General features: G+C 34.9%; 1 protein-coding gene across 1 annotated transcript in view; it reads right to left on the reverse strand.

Annotated features, from left to right (window-relative positions):
* LOC107702328 (zeta-sarcoglycan-like) overlaps positions 1–20630 on the reverse strand; it is a 189711-nt gene that overhangs the window by 52870 nt on the left and 116211 nt on the right. Inside the window, exons 3-4 of the mRNA XM_016504608.1 lie at positions 17058–17159; positions 761–848 (exon numbers count right to left, since the gene is read on the reverse strand). Coding sequence (XP_016360094.1) covers positions 761–848; positions 17058–17159 — 190 coding nt within the window. The remainder of the gene's footprint in view (positions 1–760; positions 849–17057; positions 17160–20630) is intronic.

A 20630-nucleotide genomic window follows, 5' to 3' on the forward strand; every position in this document is an offset into this window, starting at 1 on the left:
TGGGATATAAGTGTAACTTAATTTTCAAAAATCAAATGAAAGATACAAGAGTGAAATCTCAGGAAACAAAACACTGTGAATTAAAAATGCACATAAAAATATACTTAAAAAATGAAAAAAATAAACAATAAAGGATTTAACTTTAGAAGAAATGATGACCTTTATAGAAAATACCTGGACACAATTAGGGAAGCCAGACAAAAGATAAGACACCTGAAACAAAACCTACATAACTGTAACAGCTGGTGTAAGATTTTAGTTTTCTTCCAATTTAATCTCTGAATATATTGCAATCCATAAAAATAAAAAAAATGGAAGAAAATAAATCTAGGCCCAAAATCCCTTCAGGGTGTAATTTACTAAAATGCCATTTAGGTAATTAAGTAAAAGCAACTACAATTTATTTTATGTGTGCCAGCAACTTATTAACAATGATGAATTCTGAAATTGTCAACACAAAGAGTCTTTTCCTTATTCAAATTCGATTAACTACTTTCATGTAAATGAACAGATGGCAGTTAGGATGCCAAAGAAGTTCCAAAAATAAATAAATACAAATAAAAATAAAAAAATAAGGTTTTTAGAGCAACACTGTAGGAGTTCCACAAATGGAAATATTGTAGTATCTCAAATAATAAATGGAGAATAGATGAATGTATGAAAAACACATCAGCTGTAAATGAAAAGGCCCGCTGTGAAAAGAGAGAGTGTGAATTCAGGTGACATGTCCGTAAAAATCTAGTTTAAAAATGCCACTCACCCACAGTGAGCTGTCCTGTCAGCTGGCCAAGGTTATTTCGTGCATTCACCGTCACATTGCGGTCTGACTGTAAGACCAGAGGACTGTCCTGAAACAAACACAGCAAAGACAGAAACTGATTATAGGATCCTGTATAATAAAAGAAAAAATAAGACAGGAAGAAGGAAAAAGAAACAGAGCACAGTGAAACTGATCTTACAACCTCGCATCTCATTCACAACATTGCAGTTTGGTTGAGGTTAGGTAGGGTTGTTAGGTACATGTTAGAACATACCTAACGTAATAATAATAATAATAATAATAATAATAATAATAATAATAAAAATGCAACCAAAATAAAACATTATGAAAATAAGTAGTCTTTCATGTATGCTCTAGCATTAAAACTTTCTTCAAGAAGCTCCAAAACGTCATTATTTCATTACAAAAAAATAAAAATTTAAAAATTCAAATTCAAATTAATAAATAAAAATAAAATTGCAATGTCTGTGGGACATTTTAGGTAAGCATTCAAATTATGTATTCAGAACACCTTAATTAGAAAAAAAGAGTATATATATATATAAAAAAAAACTTTAATGGCCAAAAATGTAAACAAAATTACATTTTCAAGAAATTGTTAAGAAATACCAATTGTTAAGTACCATGAATGATTGTGAAGAAAGAACACTTTCCTTTGAAAGATAATTTTGATGACTGACATATGTTGTACCAGGGGACCAGCTAGCAACATCATAACAATATTTCTGCAATGATGTGAAAATATGTATTCATGACAGTAAAACGTCAACATCTGTCATGTTAAGTTCATACTGTAGGATAAAAATCTCAACTTTTACATTATTAGCTGCTGAGGATGAGCTGATGGGAGCCATGAAAGAAAATGAGATAAGGGAGACAGAACTGGCAATAACATTTACATTTCAAAGGCATCACTTTGAAAAATGTGAGAAATGACCACTTGTGATTTCGAGGGGAGGGTTTTTGATTTCATGACATTTCCATGGTGCTGTTAAGATGTTGATAATAGATGTAAACAAGGTGTAGATAAAATATGGAAAATAATTTAAAATATATATATATATATGTGATGTTAATGTGTTCAATGTGATGCTATATGTAATATCTGAACTGTCTCGTGTGTGTATGTGTGTGTGTGTGTGTGTGTGTGTGTGTGTGTGTATGTGCATGGATGAATGCACTCTGGCTGGCTGGGTGTGTGTCTGTGTGTGTTCATGCATGCAGGGGTGCATGCTGTGGATCACTGGATTCAGTGACTTCTTGTTCTGTGCAACTTTGATCCTAATAACCTATACATCCTCTTCCACAACAGAACCTCTGCTGTGGCATAAATCAAACAAAAGCACTGCACAAACACATGCCATACGATGCATCTTAACTCCGGTCACATTCATGAATGCATTCAATTGTGAAATCAATCCATCATATTTAAGTCTGTATATTATTTAGAGTGTGTTTGTGTGTTACTTTTATAAGCTGATCTGAAGCTCAATGTCTTTTAATGCTTAAGAATCTGAGCATGAGAATTCAGCTCTTAGATTAGCTTCAAAGCACAGCGCTCCCTTTTGACATTGATCGACCTGCCAGCCAACCAGATCAATATATCGACAGTGAAGTACAGTGAAGGTCCACAAGAGCAGGTTCCCCATTTCTTCACTTTCTGTGTTTTTTTTTGTTGTTGTGTGGTTAGTGTGTGGCCGTATGTCTTCACTTGTGAACAAAAACACAGTATACACTTCACATCAGTCATAAACATGTAATGACAGAATGATTTTGATATTATAAAAACATGTGTGTGATGGCTTAATCCTGACTATTTTCATTGGTGTGTGTTTTACACTTCCAAATAAAATTTTGTCTACATACAGTATAACATTTCCCAAGCAAGTTATAGGCATTCATTACAATATTATTATAGATGCTTTTCAGTGAAAAACAGGTCTATTTAGTTATTTGTTTTGCTCAGAGGAACAAAATGCATAGGTTTCTTTTGACGCATCAATGCTGATCAAAATGTGATGACGTCACCACGTTCACTACGGAGCCTGTAATAATTTTAAATAATCCAGTATTATATAATAATACCTTTGTTACAGAGCATTGGTAATAATAATAATAATAATAATATTACAAAATAAAAAATTGAAAAATTAAATGTAAATTTTAAACAGGGCCGTCGCTAGTGGGGTGAAAAGTGGTGACGATTATAGGGGCCCACGGCTCAGGACTGTTAATGGGCCACTGCTGCATGTTGTCATGAAAGCTGATCATTGGCACATGCTTTTAAGCCTTGTCAATTAAAACAAGTAGATGTGACATAGCTCAACTAAGTACTTGCGCACTGTGTTCGGTGCGCACACCGAGAGCGCATCTCAGGGTGCTTTCACACCTGTAGATCGATTGCTTTGTTCCGAAACAGGGATTCAAATTATTACAATGTTGCTTTTTATTCTTGGTGCGGTTCGCTTTCAAACGGCAAAGTTTCTAAACGGACCAAATTTGTTAATACAAGTCACGCGCAAGTAAACTGTTCTCTCATTGGTCAAAGTTCCACGGGTTATTTTCCGGGATTTCACTTATCTGTCAGGGTTGTCATCCATCAGGATGCAACGACAACAGCTTTGCGGGCTTATTGTTTGTTTTTTTTTGTAGCTGTCGTTATATTAATTTATCATTTTGAGCAGGAGTCCAGGATTGATGGGGAAAACATTTTTAAAATGCGCCTACTACGAAGAAGAGCAATAACCGAACCGCTACAGAGTTTGTTTTCAATCGAGCCGAGACCGCCTCGTTCAGGCGATCTCGGACCGATTGTTTTAGCACGGATCCGAGCGCGATTACCGCATTCACATATGCCCAAACGAACCGAGCTAAGGGGGGAAACGCGCCAGGTTCCGAAACAACGGGCCAGGTGTGAAAGCACCCTCAGATGCGTGAACACCGAATTGAATTCTACTTCGAGTCTTCTTGCAATTGAACAAACAAATACACCTCTATGGCATTTAAATAGTGTCAAATCTCGCGCACATAAAAAAAGACGCGCGCACATGATATGAGCGCACAGAACAGTATCCGCGCGAGGAAAATCATCCTCGCGAGGGAGCATTTCTGCACCGCGAGCGCACAGAAAAGTATCCGCGTGCAAAAATGCGCTCTCGCGAGAACGGCGCTGAGTAGCGCTCGCTCAACCATCTCTATATGCCCTCTCAACTGCTCAACCCCTGCTCGCTCGTCAAGTTGACTTTTGAGACTTTGGAGGCGGGGATCAAATGTCAGATTTCTCCGCTCCTGTGATTGGTCATTTTCAACACATTACCGCTTAAGTCAAGTCGTGACCTTAGGAATATTTTTTTTATTTTTTATTCAATAATTAGTCATGTATAAACAACACGGCAACACCAATACCTATTTGCATTAGAATATAAAAACAGGTATGAAACATGAAACATAAGGAATAGTCTAGTCATTTCAATAATTGAGAATCAATTAACAATACAAATCTGTTTTTGACCATTATTTATTCATATCACACATTTAAGCCGATCCTTCAAAAACAGGGTAAGAGCTGACCAAGGGGTGGAGAACGTGGACATCGCCAGGTTTATGTTTACTGTCCGTGGCAATGATCGGGGAAGCTTCATCGGGGATGTGCTGTAATACTATCGAAAAAAATAATGATCCCAAAACTTAGGCTATTATTATGTTTTTGAAAGATCAGCTTAAATGTGTGATATGAATAAATAATGGTCAAAAATGGATTTGAATTTTAAATTGATTCATATATATATATATACTGTATTTATATTCAAATTATTCATGTAAATTAAACAGATTTTAACATTGATTATACTGATAATTTAAAATATATTACAAACATTTGAAAGCTACATGGTAATGTCTTAATGTATTATTTAACACACCTACACACACACTAATCAAATTATCATTTAAATTTATTATAATTCTTTAAATATATTTATACTTTAAAACATTGTAGTCCTCGAATATTTTTTTTAATTAAGTAAATATCGAAAAAGAGTTCTGAAAGATCTCTGAGTTCTGCAAAAACTCCCTTTATAATCAAAGAAGCTAAACTTCATAAAGAATTGCTTATTTACATTGTGTCTGCACTTTCTGTCGATATAACAAGAGGATTTAAAGGATGTCACAAAAGGCACAGAAAGAAAAAAACCGAGTCATTTATCCATGCACAGTACTTTCAGTCGCACGTCAATGACAGAAGCCAACTGTTTTGTATTACAGTTAGGAGTACTTAGTTGATCGCTTCAACAATAGAAGCAGTTTGCAGCTGCAGTATCTGCACTTGCTGCAATGTATAATTAGATCCAGATGATGTCAATCTAATGGAGTAAAGCACTATCTTCTCTAATTACCTCAGAAACACCCCTCTTCCCAACACTACACGTTCTGCCATCAGCTGTGGGATGTTTAAAGCTGAGATGGACAGAGTTATTGTTTTTGATCATGGGTAAATAAGCAGTGCAGAAGATGAGGTTCATAAAAGGGCACATTCAAATCAAAAGTGAGCAATGAAAGGGCAGTGCAGGTTTATGCCTATGATAAAGCCATAAAAGCAAGCTTTATATTTTAATTTTAATTGCTCTACCTTGACATAGACTCAGCATTCAACAGTATGTCGAATGCTCCTTTTATCTAAACCCAACATGACCGGCTTGTGAAATTAGTCACCTGGCGGCTTAGAAGCTGACACATGCAAATAACCTCATAGCTATTTACATGAAAATAAGCCACTTCAGTTAGAGTGTTGATCTTTATTTCCCTTCCAATCAAACAGATCCAAAATCTCTGTCCACGCCTCACCGCCTCATTCTTCTCCTTCCGTCTTTACACAATGCAAAGCAGGACACCGAATGAAGAGAGAGAATTTGTGTGAATGTCATTCAGGTATGACAATTCTGTGTTCCTCCCAGATGTCCACCTGTTCTTCATTATCTCTCTTTCATTGTTTTTCCTCTCGTGGATTTGTATTGTAAATTGAAACGCCATACACCTCATCAATTTAAACATTCAAGCACAAAAATACGCGAAAAGCGATTAATTCAGCACCTGCGCGATGTGTAGCCTACTGCCGCGTCTCACGTACAGCCCATTATCACCGAATTGAGTTTTGCCACTTCTTGTCCTTGAATGGACAAATACATACACAAATACCTGTCTTGGCAAGTATCTTAGAAAACTGTCAATTATGTTTTAAGTGTACTTTACTGTGTAGTTTGAACAATAATTAATCTATATTTAATTTATACAGTGAAGACTATGCAATGATATTTTATTTTACATTTGATTATTCTGTTTCTGCACTTGAACATCTTGAAACAAAAAAAAAAAAATTGATTTATTGGTGCTATTTACACAATTTCAAACAGGGTCCAACAACCTGCACCAGGGCCCCACAAACTTCAGCTAAGGCCCTGCCTAAAATAAGAATGTATTATATGTATATTATGTCCACCTGTTCTTCATTATCTCTCTTTCATTGTTTTTCCTCTCGTTTAACGACACACTCCAATCCCACACACCTGCTGAGATGTTAAATTTAGATGCCTTTTTTCCCCGTCTTCTGTGGCGACCCCTGTGATGTCTCTTACTTAATGGATTCTGTTTGATGGTTAATCACAAAATCATTAGTAGGATTAAATCCATGTAGATGTTGTTTCTCAGAAATACTATAACAAATGCATAAGGCTTGATGGCTTAACGTAAAAGTTCACTACTTAGCCAGGAGAAAGAATGTAAATGTATACTACTGTTACTACAGTCTTCAGTGTCCCATGATCCTTCAAGAAATTTCTCTAATATGCTCATATATTGTGTATGTGATGGAACCTGAATATCAAAAGACTTGAGGTGGGCCCTTTTGACAACCACCTACAGCACCCTGCACAGCAACACCTTGGCAACCATCCAGTGTTATCTTTATGTATATTATTTATATACTATTATAGTGTTTATTCATATTTAGAATTTGCTTTTATTTTTATATTTTCAGTTTTCAAAAATTAATGACCCTACAAAAATATTTTTTACACACACACACACACACACACGCACACACACACACACACACACAAAATAACTGTTTTTATCAATGCAATGAAGTCAATGGGGCACTCACTTTCATCAATATGGAAAATAAAAAAAGAGAGAATATTTTCATTTTTTTTTTTATATATATATTCTTTTGCATGTCACAGATGAAAACAAGTCATACAGGTTTGGAATAATATGAGGGTGTGTAATTGACTACAGAACTTTCATTCTGTTACTTTTTTATCCATTAAATTATGAATGCCAAATAATCTGTGTGAAAACCCTCTATGAGGCTGGTTTTAAGGGGGTTTTTTTGTCAAATTTTGAGAAGTACAGAAATGATTCCTCTGTTGTTTTGCTCTGGTTAAAATACCAGCAGACATTCAGCATCATGGATAGAGCAGATACATGGATGGGAAGAAGAAGCCAGCCAGAGAACATTGCTGATAGCACACAGGCAGGCAAAACAGATGATGCAAGAGTAAGTTCAGGGTAAAAGCATTCACACTTGTCTCCTTCTGGAGTAGAGGAGGAATTAACTGAGGAATCTCTCATCATGAGTAGGAGTGAAATGTCAGACTTTTGTGTTTAAAGTACTGTCTAACAACCTGACTTCAATTGCATCAGAGAGAGGCATTTCAAACGTCAAACACCCTATTATGTCTTTTCTCAGTAATGTAATGAGACATTGACATGACACTATTGCTTCTCATACCATACAATCAAACAAAATATTAGATTAGTAGGGCTGCACAGATAATCAAATTAAAATAAAATTATGGCATAGTGAGATTATAAAAGCACAAAAGGCTTTGATTTAATAAAAATAACAAAAATATTTTTTCTAAAAAATAATATTAAAATATCATTAATTATTAAATGGTCACTTTTAATCAATTGAATACATCTTTGCTGAATAAAAGTATTAAATAAAAGTATAAAAAAATATATATATATATACTGACCCCAAACTACTGTACCTTTTCTTAATAAGATTTATTTTAACATTACCACTACAGGAAAAGCCTTTTAGGAAATAGCTATTTCATTCATCTAGCCCAAGGGGTGGAAACGAAACCTTTGCTATAGATGGGGCGATGCAAGGAATGACAAACCAATCTATCTCCCATTGGAATAAAACTAACAAGGTTCCATTTATGGCACTATAAAGTAGCAGAGAATTAATGTATGTTCCTGCACCCTTAGGGGGGATAAAGCTTAAGACCACACTTCTGCCTTTATGACGGCACGTCTTAGGGAAGACTCTCAGGGTAAGACTTTGTGCCTCTTACAGAACTATGCACCATGGAAGTGCAGGTGATCTTTCAGAGGGCAAGACCAAATAACTTCACAGCTCAAGGCTTAAATGCGAAGTGTAATTTTTTTTTTTTTTTTCGATTTTAAAATAAAAAACATTTATATACCAGAGAAATGTGCAGAGACATTCTGTTCAGTGCAATTACTAAAAAATCTCCCTAGCAGGGTACCTGTTTATGATTTAAATAAATAAATACAATTATTACACTGAAAAAAAAAATGGTGTAGAAACAATTTTCTCTCAAAATTGAACACACTGAAATAAATGTGCAATTTTGAAGTAGAAAGACTGAAATATTTTCTTGTAAAACATACTCCATTAAATCATTGTTTTATGTACTACTTTGAAAAATATAATTATTATAATTATTATTATTTATCTTTTTTTTTTTACAGTGGGTATAGAAAGTATCTAATTTAGGTATAAGGATATAAAAATATATAATAGGATATATACAATTTTAAAATACCATGTGCTAAGATCTAGTAAGTAATTTACATCTACACATCAACATCTTTTCTCCAATAAAAAAAAACAAAAACAAAACTCTTGATTCTTTATTCTGAGTTATACATTTCCAACTGCATACCTCATCTATTGAGTGCTGCAGTTTTAAGAATTTTATAAAAATATGAATCTTCAGTAAATTATGTCTTTAGGCACTTGCTCATAACTAAATGTTGGTTTCTGAACTGGTCTTCACACCTACATCATTTCAGTAGTTTGATTCAAGCATCTAAACACCTAACATGTAGGTACAGGGTGTAGACCAGCACCAGTCAGTGCTCTGGATGAGGTCAGCATGTAAGGTGGCCGCACACACACACACACACACTTGCATCTGAGTTCTTAAATTTCAGGCGAAAGCCAGTATTTTCAAGGCACCTTTGGTGGAAAAAGCACTGCCAGTCACTGCCAAACAGCAAGCAACTATGGTAAAATTGCCCTGCATGAATCACATGTAAGCACAAACACAAATACTGTATTTCATTGCATTTGCCACTGTGCATGGTTAACATATTTATTATTGCAAGGACAAACACATATGCTCAAACACCCACACACTTGTATATGCATAGTTCATTACACACATACTGTATTTGTATAGTGTATATGCCTATATTAGTGAGATCTGGGCTGGTAACCAAAAAGCTGTGAGCCTGAATTATTCATTATTGCTGACTATTAGAGGTTGTTAGAACTATGAGCACAAAGGTATGATAAAGTTGTTTGCTTTTTAATAGTCCCTGAATCACCTAATCATCATCTAATTATCATAAACCAAAGCCTAAACTCAGGTGTATTTGGAAACCCGTATGGAATTAACAACAGATGTGCTTAAGCTAAGAGTAAAAGCCTAAGTGTAATTTAATTCAATCTCTCTTAAGTGCTTAAAATCATATATATAATAATTTGATGTTATTCTGTTGCCTACAGGTGGGGGAAGAAAAAAAAAACTTTGTAATTTATTAACAGAAGAAAAAGAAAAAAAAACACTTTTGAGTGGAAACAAGATATAAACCCTTTTCATTTGCATTATATATATATATATATATTTATTTAATAAAAATAGCCCATGCATTATATTATATGCTCTATAGTCTTCTAAATCCATATCAGTTTTATGTGAGGAACAGACCTACGATTTAAATTATTCACTAAATATTCACTAAGCTAAGCTAAGAGTAAAAGAGTAAGTGCAATTTCATTCATGCTCTCTTAAATGTCTAAAACCATATAGAATGAGTTTAAGTTATTCTGTTGTGCAGGTGAAAAATAAAAAAAAATGTGTGATGTTTTATCAAGGTTATATAATGTTTTATCACTGACTAACTTTACAGATCCAATTCAAGCATGAGTTACTATTTCAGTTTTGCTAACACCTTTACAGCTAGGTTTTTGTTAACATTGGGTAAAACAAAAGAATCACCAAAAAAAACAAAAAAAAATTAGAAGCTTTTTTTGAAGAATTTAGAAATACAGGTTAATGTTAATTAACAAATGTTAACAAACCGCATTCCGGTAAAACAACAATACAGAAAATAACTGTTTGAAATGTTTAACATTTCATATTTCACAGCTTCTCATTCTAGCTTCATATACTACAAAGTATGTAGTACACAGTAAATACTGTGCAATATGCAGTAAATATGCTATTATTAGCACCTAAACAAGTAGTCTTCACAAAGTCGAGGAAAGATTGCTGAATGAATGTGCTCAATAAGCATGTGAATACATATTTTATTGACGACTTTAAACATGCCGTTTCTCGGAATATATGGAGCAGCTTAGATAAGATAGCATTTCTACCAAACACTACCTTTTTTTTTAAACTTACTCCAAATTGTTCTCAGAGACATAAAAGAACAGTTTATCTCAATAAAGCAGTAATTTTCCCTTTTTGCCCTGAGAAAAGAAGGGAAGCAAATCTCCAGCAAAGATTGTGCATCACTTTCTAAATCTAAAAATGAAAGATTATTTGGATTTATCGTTGTTAGCAGTCTCCGGGATTTTCTGTCCAGACTTCATTTCTCCTCAGTCGCTGTGACATGCTCTTATCACCTCTAACATTTACCTCCGCAGTCCAGGTTGTACCCTGGGCCCTGCTAGCTAAACACCCAATGGCTAGCCTGCCCTTTTACACATGCTACATAGCCCTCAGTTAAATGTCATTAGTCGCCGATGAGGATCAAAGCTAAAATGGCCCACTAGCCTGTGTAATGTCAATGTGTAGCATTAATTAAAACCATGTCTGTTTTTAATTAATTTCATTAATTGAGAGGGGTAGAGTTGATCCCAGGTCGGTGTAAACGGCCATGTCACCGTGTAGCGGCAGACGAGACGAGGTATTTGATGTCTGAAATGGCGACCTGTAGAAATGTGCCAAATGCACTGGTAACGTGAGATGTTAAGATGCAGATAGTGTTTGTGTTTATTTGCTTAATTAACTGTGGTTCATTGTTATGGAGACAGTGACCCCAATTAGCTAAGGCCCAAAATACTTCAGGTAAACACAAACCTATTTGGTGATGTTCCATCAAATGATAATTTGTTAATTCACATGAATGCTGTCATAACAATTATGCATTGAGGGCTTTTAAGTCCACATGGAACATTTTAAGTCTTATATAGTAACAGTATAAATAATAATATGTGCTTTGAGTGATTTCATGCTCACATTTGATCAAAAATACAAAGTACAAAATAGTAATATTGTAAAATGTTATTACAAAAAAGAAAGCATTATAATATGCTGATTTGTTGCTATTCTTATTATTATAAATTTTGAAAGCAGATATGCTGATATTTTTTTTCTTTTATGAATAGAATTCAAAAACAGCATTTATTTGAAATATAATTCTTGATAATTAAACCAAATATGTATTTAAAATCTGTCAGTCTTGCTAAATTTTACGCATCCTTGCTGATTAAAAGCATGAATTTAAAAATTAAAAAAAAAAAAAATTAAATTAAATTAAATTAAATAAAAATGACTGACTCCATACTTTTCAATGGTAGTGGACATATTTTCCACTCACATAAAATATAACAATCACATATCATGGGCTTTAATGTAACAAGTCCATGCAAGACATTTGAAGTCATATGACTGCACTGCTGCAGAAACTCAATGTGAGTTATATTACATGTCATTAGCAGTTGATGTCACCTCTGCATCTGTCAAATAGCATCATGTTGCTATCACATGCCCTTGTAACATGGTGCCCACCCCTCCTGTACGCAAAAACTATAATAATGTGCTATGACAGAACAGATTGTGCGACACTAATATAAATAAAGAAACTATCACTCTTCGTTATGCCTGCTGCTCTCTGATGACACATCTGCCTTGTGCTTAGATGTTGGGTTATGTCTAACCAATCACAGCTCAGGAGAGGTATAAACGTGGAGTTGTCCAGTCACACAGCATGTGAGACTTGTTCATTGAGCCAATCAAAAAGAGAGGTGGGATGACATTGCTAGGAGATGAGAGGTAATTGCAGAGGTAACCTGTACCTACGAGGCTTTTGAGAATTGTTGTGCATCTGAGAGAGAGTGCAGCGAGAATAATTAATATTCTCCGTCATTCGCAGTTCCTGAAGGTCTGAACAGTCCCCATGTTTTATCATCCTGAAATGTTGTTAAATGTTAATGGGAACCTATTTTTACATGGGCCATTCCAGCACACTCCCAACCCCCCTGAATAAAATATTACACTGGCCAATACTTGTGAATCCCTTGCTCTATGATTGCAGATACATTCAATGTTTGGGATGGATGACTTCTATTCACTAAAGGTGTGACTCTTGAATTGCCCTGTTTCAACGTCTGTATGATATCAAGCTACTTTTTTGTTCTCGTACCCAGAGCCAATCTTCCCTATACACAAAATACGCAAGCTGCGTAGGGCCCCCGAAACACCAGGGGGCCCCCTTGCTATCAAAGATGATTTAATTTTAGTTTTGTTTTTGAATTTGACCAGCGGTTATGAAAACATGAATGATAATTTCTTATAATGCAGTGCGCTGTCGCCCTTTCTACATAAAAAGCAGTCAAATCATGTAATGTGAATGTCGTACAGTCTTGATTTAGACTAAAAAAAACGAGTTGAAAGCGTACCGAGCCGCGGAAGAGACACTGTTTCTCAAGTGCTTTCCGCGAGCGAGATTCGAGACGGAGTGAAACAATGACAAATGCGTTTCATTCATTCGTTCATAACCACTCATATACCCCACTCCACACAGGTTTAAGCACAGGTTTAACAATCTCAAATTGCATAAGTCCTCACAATATACAATTATATAATTAATATTTTTTTTCTCATGATACAATACTAATAGCAGGGATCTGCCTGAAGCTGAATAACAGATTCCACTGAATAATGGATACATATTTGATAAATAATTTTTTATATATTGTAATATAAATAACATTAATGAATACAGTGTGAAGTTTAGAAATAAAAAAAATGCAAATTGTGCAATCAGATCAGACTGCTCAAATCAGATCAAATCAGATCAAATTTAATTAAAAAATAGTAATATTAAGAAATAATATTATAATTTAAAATGAACTGTTCAAATAAATCATTTAGGGCTCAGGAAATTCTCATTATTATCATAATCGAAAACTGTGCTGCATAATATTTTTTGTGGAATCTGGGATATTTATTTATTTATTTATTTATTTATTGTTGTTTTGTTTAATTTATTTATTTCCCCCAGGATTCACTAATGAATATAATGTTCAAAAGGACAACATTTATTTGATAATAGAACTTGTACATTATATAAAATTATATATAAAACAAATAATATGTCCTTTGGTTCAATAAGTTTTCTGAGGCACGAGAGAAATTGCAACTTGCAGACTGTAGTGGATATGTTAGCTCTCTGTTGTGCACTTGCTGCATTTTCAATTCCTCTCATTCTCCAATGATCAGCAAAAAAGTGAGCAGCTCTACCCTATGTGTATGTGGATTGTGTTTAGACTCCTGAGGAGGGATTTACAATCATTTCAACATTTCCTAGAGAATCAACTAGATTTTTTTTTTCTTGTCTCAACATTTGTTTAAGGATGAAATAAAAGCAGATTTTACTAAGGGGAGGAGAACGAGAGAAAACATCATGTTCTTCCTACATCATACAGAGTGTGGAAATAATGCCTACAACGGGAAACTTTTGTCTCATTTTAGCAACTCCCAATACAGGCATTCTTGCAACAAGGCCACAAGGGAGTACTATAGAGAAAGAACGAGAGAGAGAGAAGGAATGATAGATAATGCATATGAAAGAGAGCATGGGAGAGAATGGTTATGCAAAATTCACAAGAGACAGAAGGTAGGGAGACAAAAATAAACTTTTGCCTTCTATGCCTATCGTGACGTATGCTTATAACCTAAAAGAGACACTCATAAAACATGCGGAAGACCTTGGTCATTAGTCACCTGGTGTGCATGAACATATAAACATGCAAACACACACATACGTCGGGCCTTTAATGAATTAGCTTGTCCTAGGCAATGACATTACCACTGTAACCTGACTATCTCAGCTTTTTATCCAAAGCACAAAGGGATATATGCTGAAAAGACATCCTTAAATTAGCACTGCAGAGTTGCTGTGACTTTATCACTAATGGCAAGAGATGTTGCTTTATCCTGTACGTGTACATCCTGTTTCCTGCCCTGAATCTAGTTGAAAAACAAGGAAACAGCTTTGCGTGCATCAGCATAATAATTTCAGCTCATGAACTAAACTGATTTTGCTAAATAAACGAAACTGTAAGTGATGGAATACACGGTTAAATATAAAATGGCATTAGATACACTACCATTCAAAACTTTGAGGTCAGTCAGTAGTCAAGTTATTTCGTTCTTCTGTGAAAGAAATTATTACATTTGTTCACCCAAAGATTCATTAAATCAATCAAAAGTGACAATAAATTATGTTATAGGATATAATGTTAGAGTAGAGTATAAGAGTGTAATAAAGTATAATGTTAGGTATCTATTTCAAATAAGTGCTGTTCTTTTGATCTTCCTATTATTATTATTACTATTATTATTATTATTATTATTATTATTATTATAAATGTTCCCAAATCAGCATATTGGAATTATTTCTGAAGGATCATGTCACAAAGACGACTAGAGTAATGGCTGCTGAAAATGTATCCATTACATTAATAAATTGCATTATACAATATATTAAATAGAAAACAGACATCATCAAAAAATCATAATCTGATCATAAAGACATTTTGAGACCCTTGAACAATAGCATAAGATATTACCCTACGTGTGTGTACTATAATATAAAGTGAAGCATATTATTGTTAATATGTCAGTCTTCCTATTTCCTCAACACAGGGTCAAGAAAAATACAAATCTGAATCGCAGCAGGCAGCTATTTGAAGTCCGATTCCAATTTAAATGATTATTCGGGTTATTTGTCAGCCAACAATGAAAAAAAAAAAATCTGTTTGCTTGGTAGATAAGAGCATTTTCAAGCTATCACCCATTTTTAGTAAAGTGCCATTGTTTTTAATTGCTATTTTTAAAATCCCTTTCCTTTTTTGCTGGATTTAGAGTTGTAACTTTCAGGTTTCAGGTCTTTTTTTACTTGTCAAGCTTGGTGGCTACACTGTCACTTCACCTGCTGCCCCTTATGTTCTGCCTCTTTATTCATCCTTCTCTAGCACCTTTCCTTTCATATGTTTCCTTTTTGGTCTCTCTTTCATGAGTGCCCGTGTCACACATCATTGGTGGCCCTACAGAAGCAGGGTATGAATCCAAGCCATGGTACAATCCCTCTTTGTAGGAGACGCCAAAACAGCTTGTCTGCAGTATTCAGCTTTACAGCTCAAGGCTCTCCTCCCAGACCAAGACCACCATGTCTCGTCCCCCCGACCCCAATCTTCTGGCTTTCTACACTAGGTGGATTAATTGTCATTTGCAATGTCACACCCTCACAGTCATCTGAGGCGAACAATCCAAAATGGCCGCCGTGTTGCTGTGAGAGTGTGTTGGGATTTGCTGTGCTGTCATCTTGGTGGGGTGCTGAGGGGAAATGCAAAAGCCCCCTTGACAGGCTTTGATGTGCGTTGGTGATTATTGAGGCTAATCAGGAGTGCCATCAGCAAGCTAGCAGCAAGCCACTGCTTTGTTTGTGTTCTTTAATGCTAATCACTGTGGCTAACACATTAGGCACTTTAATTTATTGGCTCAAGGACAAGGCTTCTTTATAAGTGTATCTGAACAGTGGTAAAGGGGTTTATCATTATTAATTAATGTTCACTCCAAGCAGGCGTAGCGGCCATTGTTTCTGCACAGTGTATCCGTATAGACTAAAGTATAGAGACTGCTACACCTCTATTAAGTTGAGTTTCACTAGTGCTCCAATTACCAATAGTGCTGAAAGGACTAGCATAGATGTTTTACCATGTTTTGGATACTGTTAGACTACCTAATAATCCAAAGCAGCAGGATTGCTGAAAAACAGATTTGCTGTTAGTGTTTTAAATATGTTTGCTAAAACAGGTCTTCTTTGTCAGTTACGAAGATGTAAGTTACAACATACCGTTGACGAATACATGATGGGAAAAACGTAAAAGTGCAGAATATTAACAATGTACAACACTGAAGAAGAAAAATCTAAAAACAATATGATTGTTCTAGATATATCAATCATAGTCAGTAATGTCAGGGATTGACCTGCTTGAGCTGCATGAGCTGAAGCAGAACAGTGAATGAACATCTGCAAACTGAAGTGCTGCTAGCAGGTTAATTAACTCAAATGCATCCTATAAACATGAGATTAATCATATATATACACAACATAAAAGTAATATTGCAATCTCCCTCCACAGAATGATGGATGGACGGATGGATGCTAAAGGTCAACAGAGGCCGAATACAAATGAACCGGAACATGAAGCATGTGTACAGTGGGAGTTTAGGGAAGCACCTGACCCTGTGTACTTCTCTGCATTTGTGCTTGACAAAGAATATGTGCCTGTGTGCTTGCTCTATTCATCTTAGTGATCTACACTCAGCCCTGTCGCATATATCAAGAGTTCAAGCTAGAATCCCCAGCACACTCACTCCAGCATTACATCTGGTACCTGTGATGATGACAGACCATGGTCTGAAACCATGCCAATTTACACTTCCTGACAGCATGCTGGGTGTGCTGGCATTTGATGGAGAGTAGTACAGTAGTATAAATGTCCTTAATTTTTATCATTTATAGCTTGACAAACAACAAATGAGACGCAAAAATAACTGGCTGCATTTAACCAAACAGCAGTTCTTTACACCATTATTTCTGTGCCATCGGTTGGTGCCTGCCCATTGCATAGGTTTAGAAAATGAGAACTTCTTACCCTTCTGGAGTTGATCTCTTTCACATAAAGTGGAAGGAGGAACTCAGACACTCCCTCTAATCTGATGCCATCTTTGGTTACGCGGAGAGTTCCCATGCCATCCTGAGGGACAGAGAAAAAGAGAGTTTGTCATGTTCATGCAAATATGTAATTGTTTAACAGCAGATTTATATTATGGAGGATTGTTTTCTCTGATTATTTTTCACTGTAAACCATACTGAGTTCATGGAAACTGGATCAATGCTGAAAACAGTTGTGCTGCTTAATATTTTTATGTGAACTAATAAATTTTTTCAGGATTTATTTGAAATTGGAACTGTCCAAAAAAAAAAAAAAACCTTACCGATCCCAATGATTTACACTCTTTTTCATCTTATATTTCAGCATATTTGTTTAGTTCTTTTCTCATCAAAATTCTTTATAACAGGCATCTGATAAATGCCCCATGTGTGTACAGACACACATTCAGTCTTTAGCAGGTTCAGCATTAATACAAAAGGAACTGGGAGTTTCATTGCATGTAGCGTGTTTGTGCTTTACATTGTGAAGCATGAATTAGTTAGATTTATATGTTCTTGCTTTTTTGAACGAACACTCTTCTGCCTGTAGAGAATGGAAGAATATGAGTCAAAATGTTAAAACAAATATGAATCAATTTAGCTTTAGAGATAACTAAACCAGTTTACTCCCACGTCTCTGTATTCTGCTAAACGTATGTAAACACTCAGATGTGGCAGATTGTGGATTTAAGTATCTCTCAAAAGCAGTTTCTCTCTTCAATTTGGGTTGCACAAAGAGGAGCCCCACGGCTATTTTCCATCTTCCTTTCTCTCTATCTACCTCTCTGCTCCCAAATGCCATATTCTCTCTTTCTTTACATATTTTTTTTCCATCTTCCCTTCCCGTCATGTTCTCAGCAACCAAGAGACTACAGTACCGACGTCAAATGACGTCAAACTTCAGTCCACATTGTTCATATTTCTAAAGAGACTGGACGTTGTTGGAAGTGAAAGACAGCATTTTTTTTTGAGCAATAAAATTCGAAAAGTGGTCTTTTTTTCCAACTATTCTACCTTTTTATTTTGTTGACCTATCTCCTTTTAACCTATTCATTTTATCTCTCGAGAGTACATTGTGTTCTTGGGCAACACTAATGAGTCAGATACTAGAGAAGTTAATTTCATGGTTGGCTCTAAAAGCATTGTTTCAGAATTAGCACATCGAGCATTATAATTACTGCATGTGAAAGCACTGCCAGAAGATGGGGACTTCAAGTCCTGTTCCTGCACCATTTCAGGTAAACTAAAAGCTTGAGCTTGAAAGGTGGACTCTGTTAACCTCATGTTATTCTTTCTGAAACTAGACCGTGGCACTGCTGTCAAACAGGAGTTTAAAGAGAGAACAATGAACACCTGCAGCAATATATATATATGATATGAAACATATCATATATCATATATATATATATATATATATATATATATATATGATATATGATATGAAACATATCAAATATAAAACATTCAAATGCATTATAGCCATTGGATAGCCATTGATGGGACAAAAGCCTATGCCAATACTGTCCCCCCAAATTTTTTATGTGCTCTTGCCTGGATTAGAAACTATAGAAAATTGCTTTATAATGAATTTATTCTTTACCATGAAAATACACTACCTTTTATTATTATTATTATTATCAATTTTTTTAAATTTTTTTTTTAAGGTATAAACTTTTCTTCAGCAAGGAGGCATTACTTTAATCAAAAGTGACAGTAAATACATTTATAATGTTAAACAAATCTCCATTTCAAATAAATGCTGTACTTTTAAACTCTCTGTTAATCAAATAATCATGAAAAACAAATCACAGTTTCCACAAAAATATTAAGCATCACAATAGTTTTAATTAATTATAATAAGAAATGTTTATTGAGCACTGAATTAAAATTATAGAATTATTTCTGAAGGGTCAAGCACAACACTGAAGACGGAGTGATGGCATACATTACATTTCAAAATATATTACAATAAAAAATTTATTTTAAATTGTAATAATATTTCACAGTATTACTATGTTTGTTGTATTTGCAATTGTATATTCTATATTGTATATTGCAGCCTTGGTGAGCACAAGACACTTCTTTCAAAAATATTTAAAAAAATGTTTGTTTGTTTTTTTTATCCCAAACTTTAAAATGGTAGGGTATATTAATGTGTTTTACATTACATATCACATATTAAATTAGATTACGTAATCTAAGAATGTTGGGATTAAACATTTATGTTTTGTTTTCAGTTGGCCTTTGGTTAGCAATCTAACATCTACTAGCTTAGCATAATGCTAACTGTTTGAGAAAAGCTCTTTAATTCTCTAGAACAAGACATCTTTATAACACACTAGTGGAACAGGTTTCTGTGGTGTGATAGGATCTTGCACAAAATCCTGAAAGGGTACACTGGCATATTTTCACCAAATAAAGGTTCTTAGCAAAAACTGGTTTTGAATTGGTCCATTAAACCCACAGGCCTCAAACCAGGAACCAATACCATCAGTGATAATGACCTCAAAACATCAACGATGAGGCAACAAAACTAAACAACTCCTGTTATGACAAACTGGAACAAACTTCTTTCCCAGTCAGTCTGATATTCAATATTTTATTCACAAATATCGTGTTATCTGCTAATTGTATTTGTTTATATTAAAAAACTAGTAAACTTTAATTAAGTTACATTGAAATGTGGGCTGGTTCTCTTTGCAGTAAAACAAAAGGGGTATTCATGCTGTCAGTCTGGGCCAGTTCAATACAGACATTCTGTCAATCAGTGGCCACTTTGGGAGATTCAGGGAGTGACAACAGTGTCAAGCGAGGCCTTAAGGCTTATAACTTGCTCGCCTTTTAGTACCATTACAGCTTGCATTTCTGCTTCAACTGGCGTGACAGCGGTTTGTTACCATCAACTTCCTCGACAGCAGCAGCCATCCGAGTTGCTGTTCTTTCAGCTAACATTTTCAATTTCAGCACTTCTTTCTGTCATGATCAACTGAGCGGCTTCTGCTGATCACGCTGGACTGATCTTGTTAAGACCAAACATCTCTGTGACATAAGGGCAAGAAAAGGGAAAGTGGGATCTCCTATAATATCAAAGGTGCTATATATGAAGCTACAGTGGTGTGCTTGTGCTACAATGTTCATTCTCTTGTCATTCTCGTCACAGGTGCCTGTACTTCCATTCATGACACAAACTGCATTCTAAAAGGATCATTCATCAAGCTCTTCATCAGCTCTGCAGACATAAATGTGTACTCATCCAGAGTAATTTTTAAATACAGCACAAGTGTGAATTAACCATTTCCACGTGAACAATCAGCATCATGTAAACAGACATACAATCATCACTTCAGTGTGTCAGCTGGCTGTTTCATAGCAATAAAGGGACATTTAATTCTTTAGAGGGGATTCGATTGGCTGTGAGTCACACAGAGTAGGAGTTTATGCTATAATTATTGAGTTTAATTTTAGATATGGCACAATATGTTCTCATAATACAAGTATAACTATAAAACATAAA

This window comes from Sinocyclocheilus anshuiensis, unplaced genomic scaffold, assembly GCF_001515605.1.
Source record: "Sinocyclocheilus anshuiensis isolate Anshui unplaced genomic scaffold, SAMN03320099.WGS_v1.1 scaffold86, whole genome shotgun sequence".
Taxonomy (NCBI): domain Eukaryota; kingdom Metazoa; phylum Chordata; class Actinopteri; order Cypriniformes; family Cyprinidae; genus Sinocyclocheilus; species Sinocyclocheilus anshuiensis.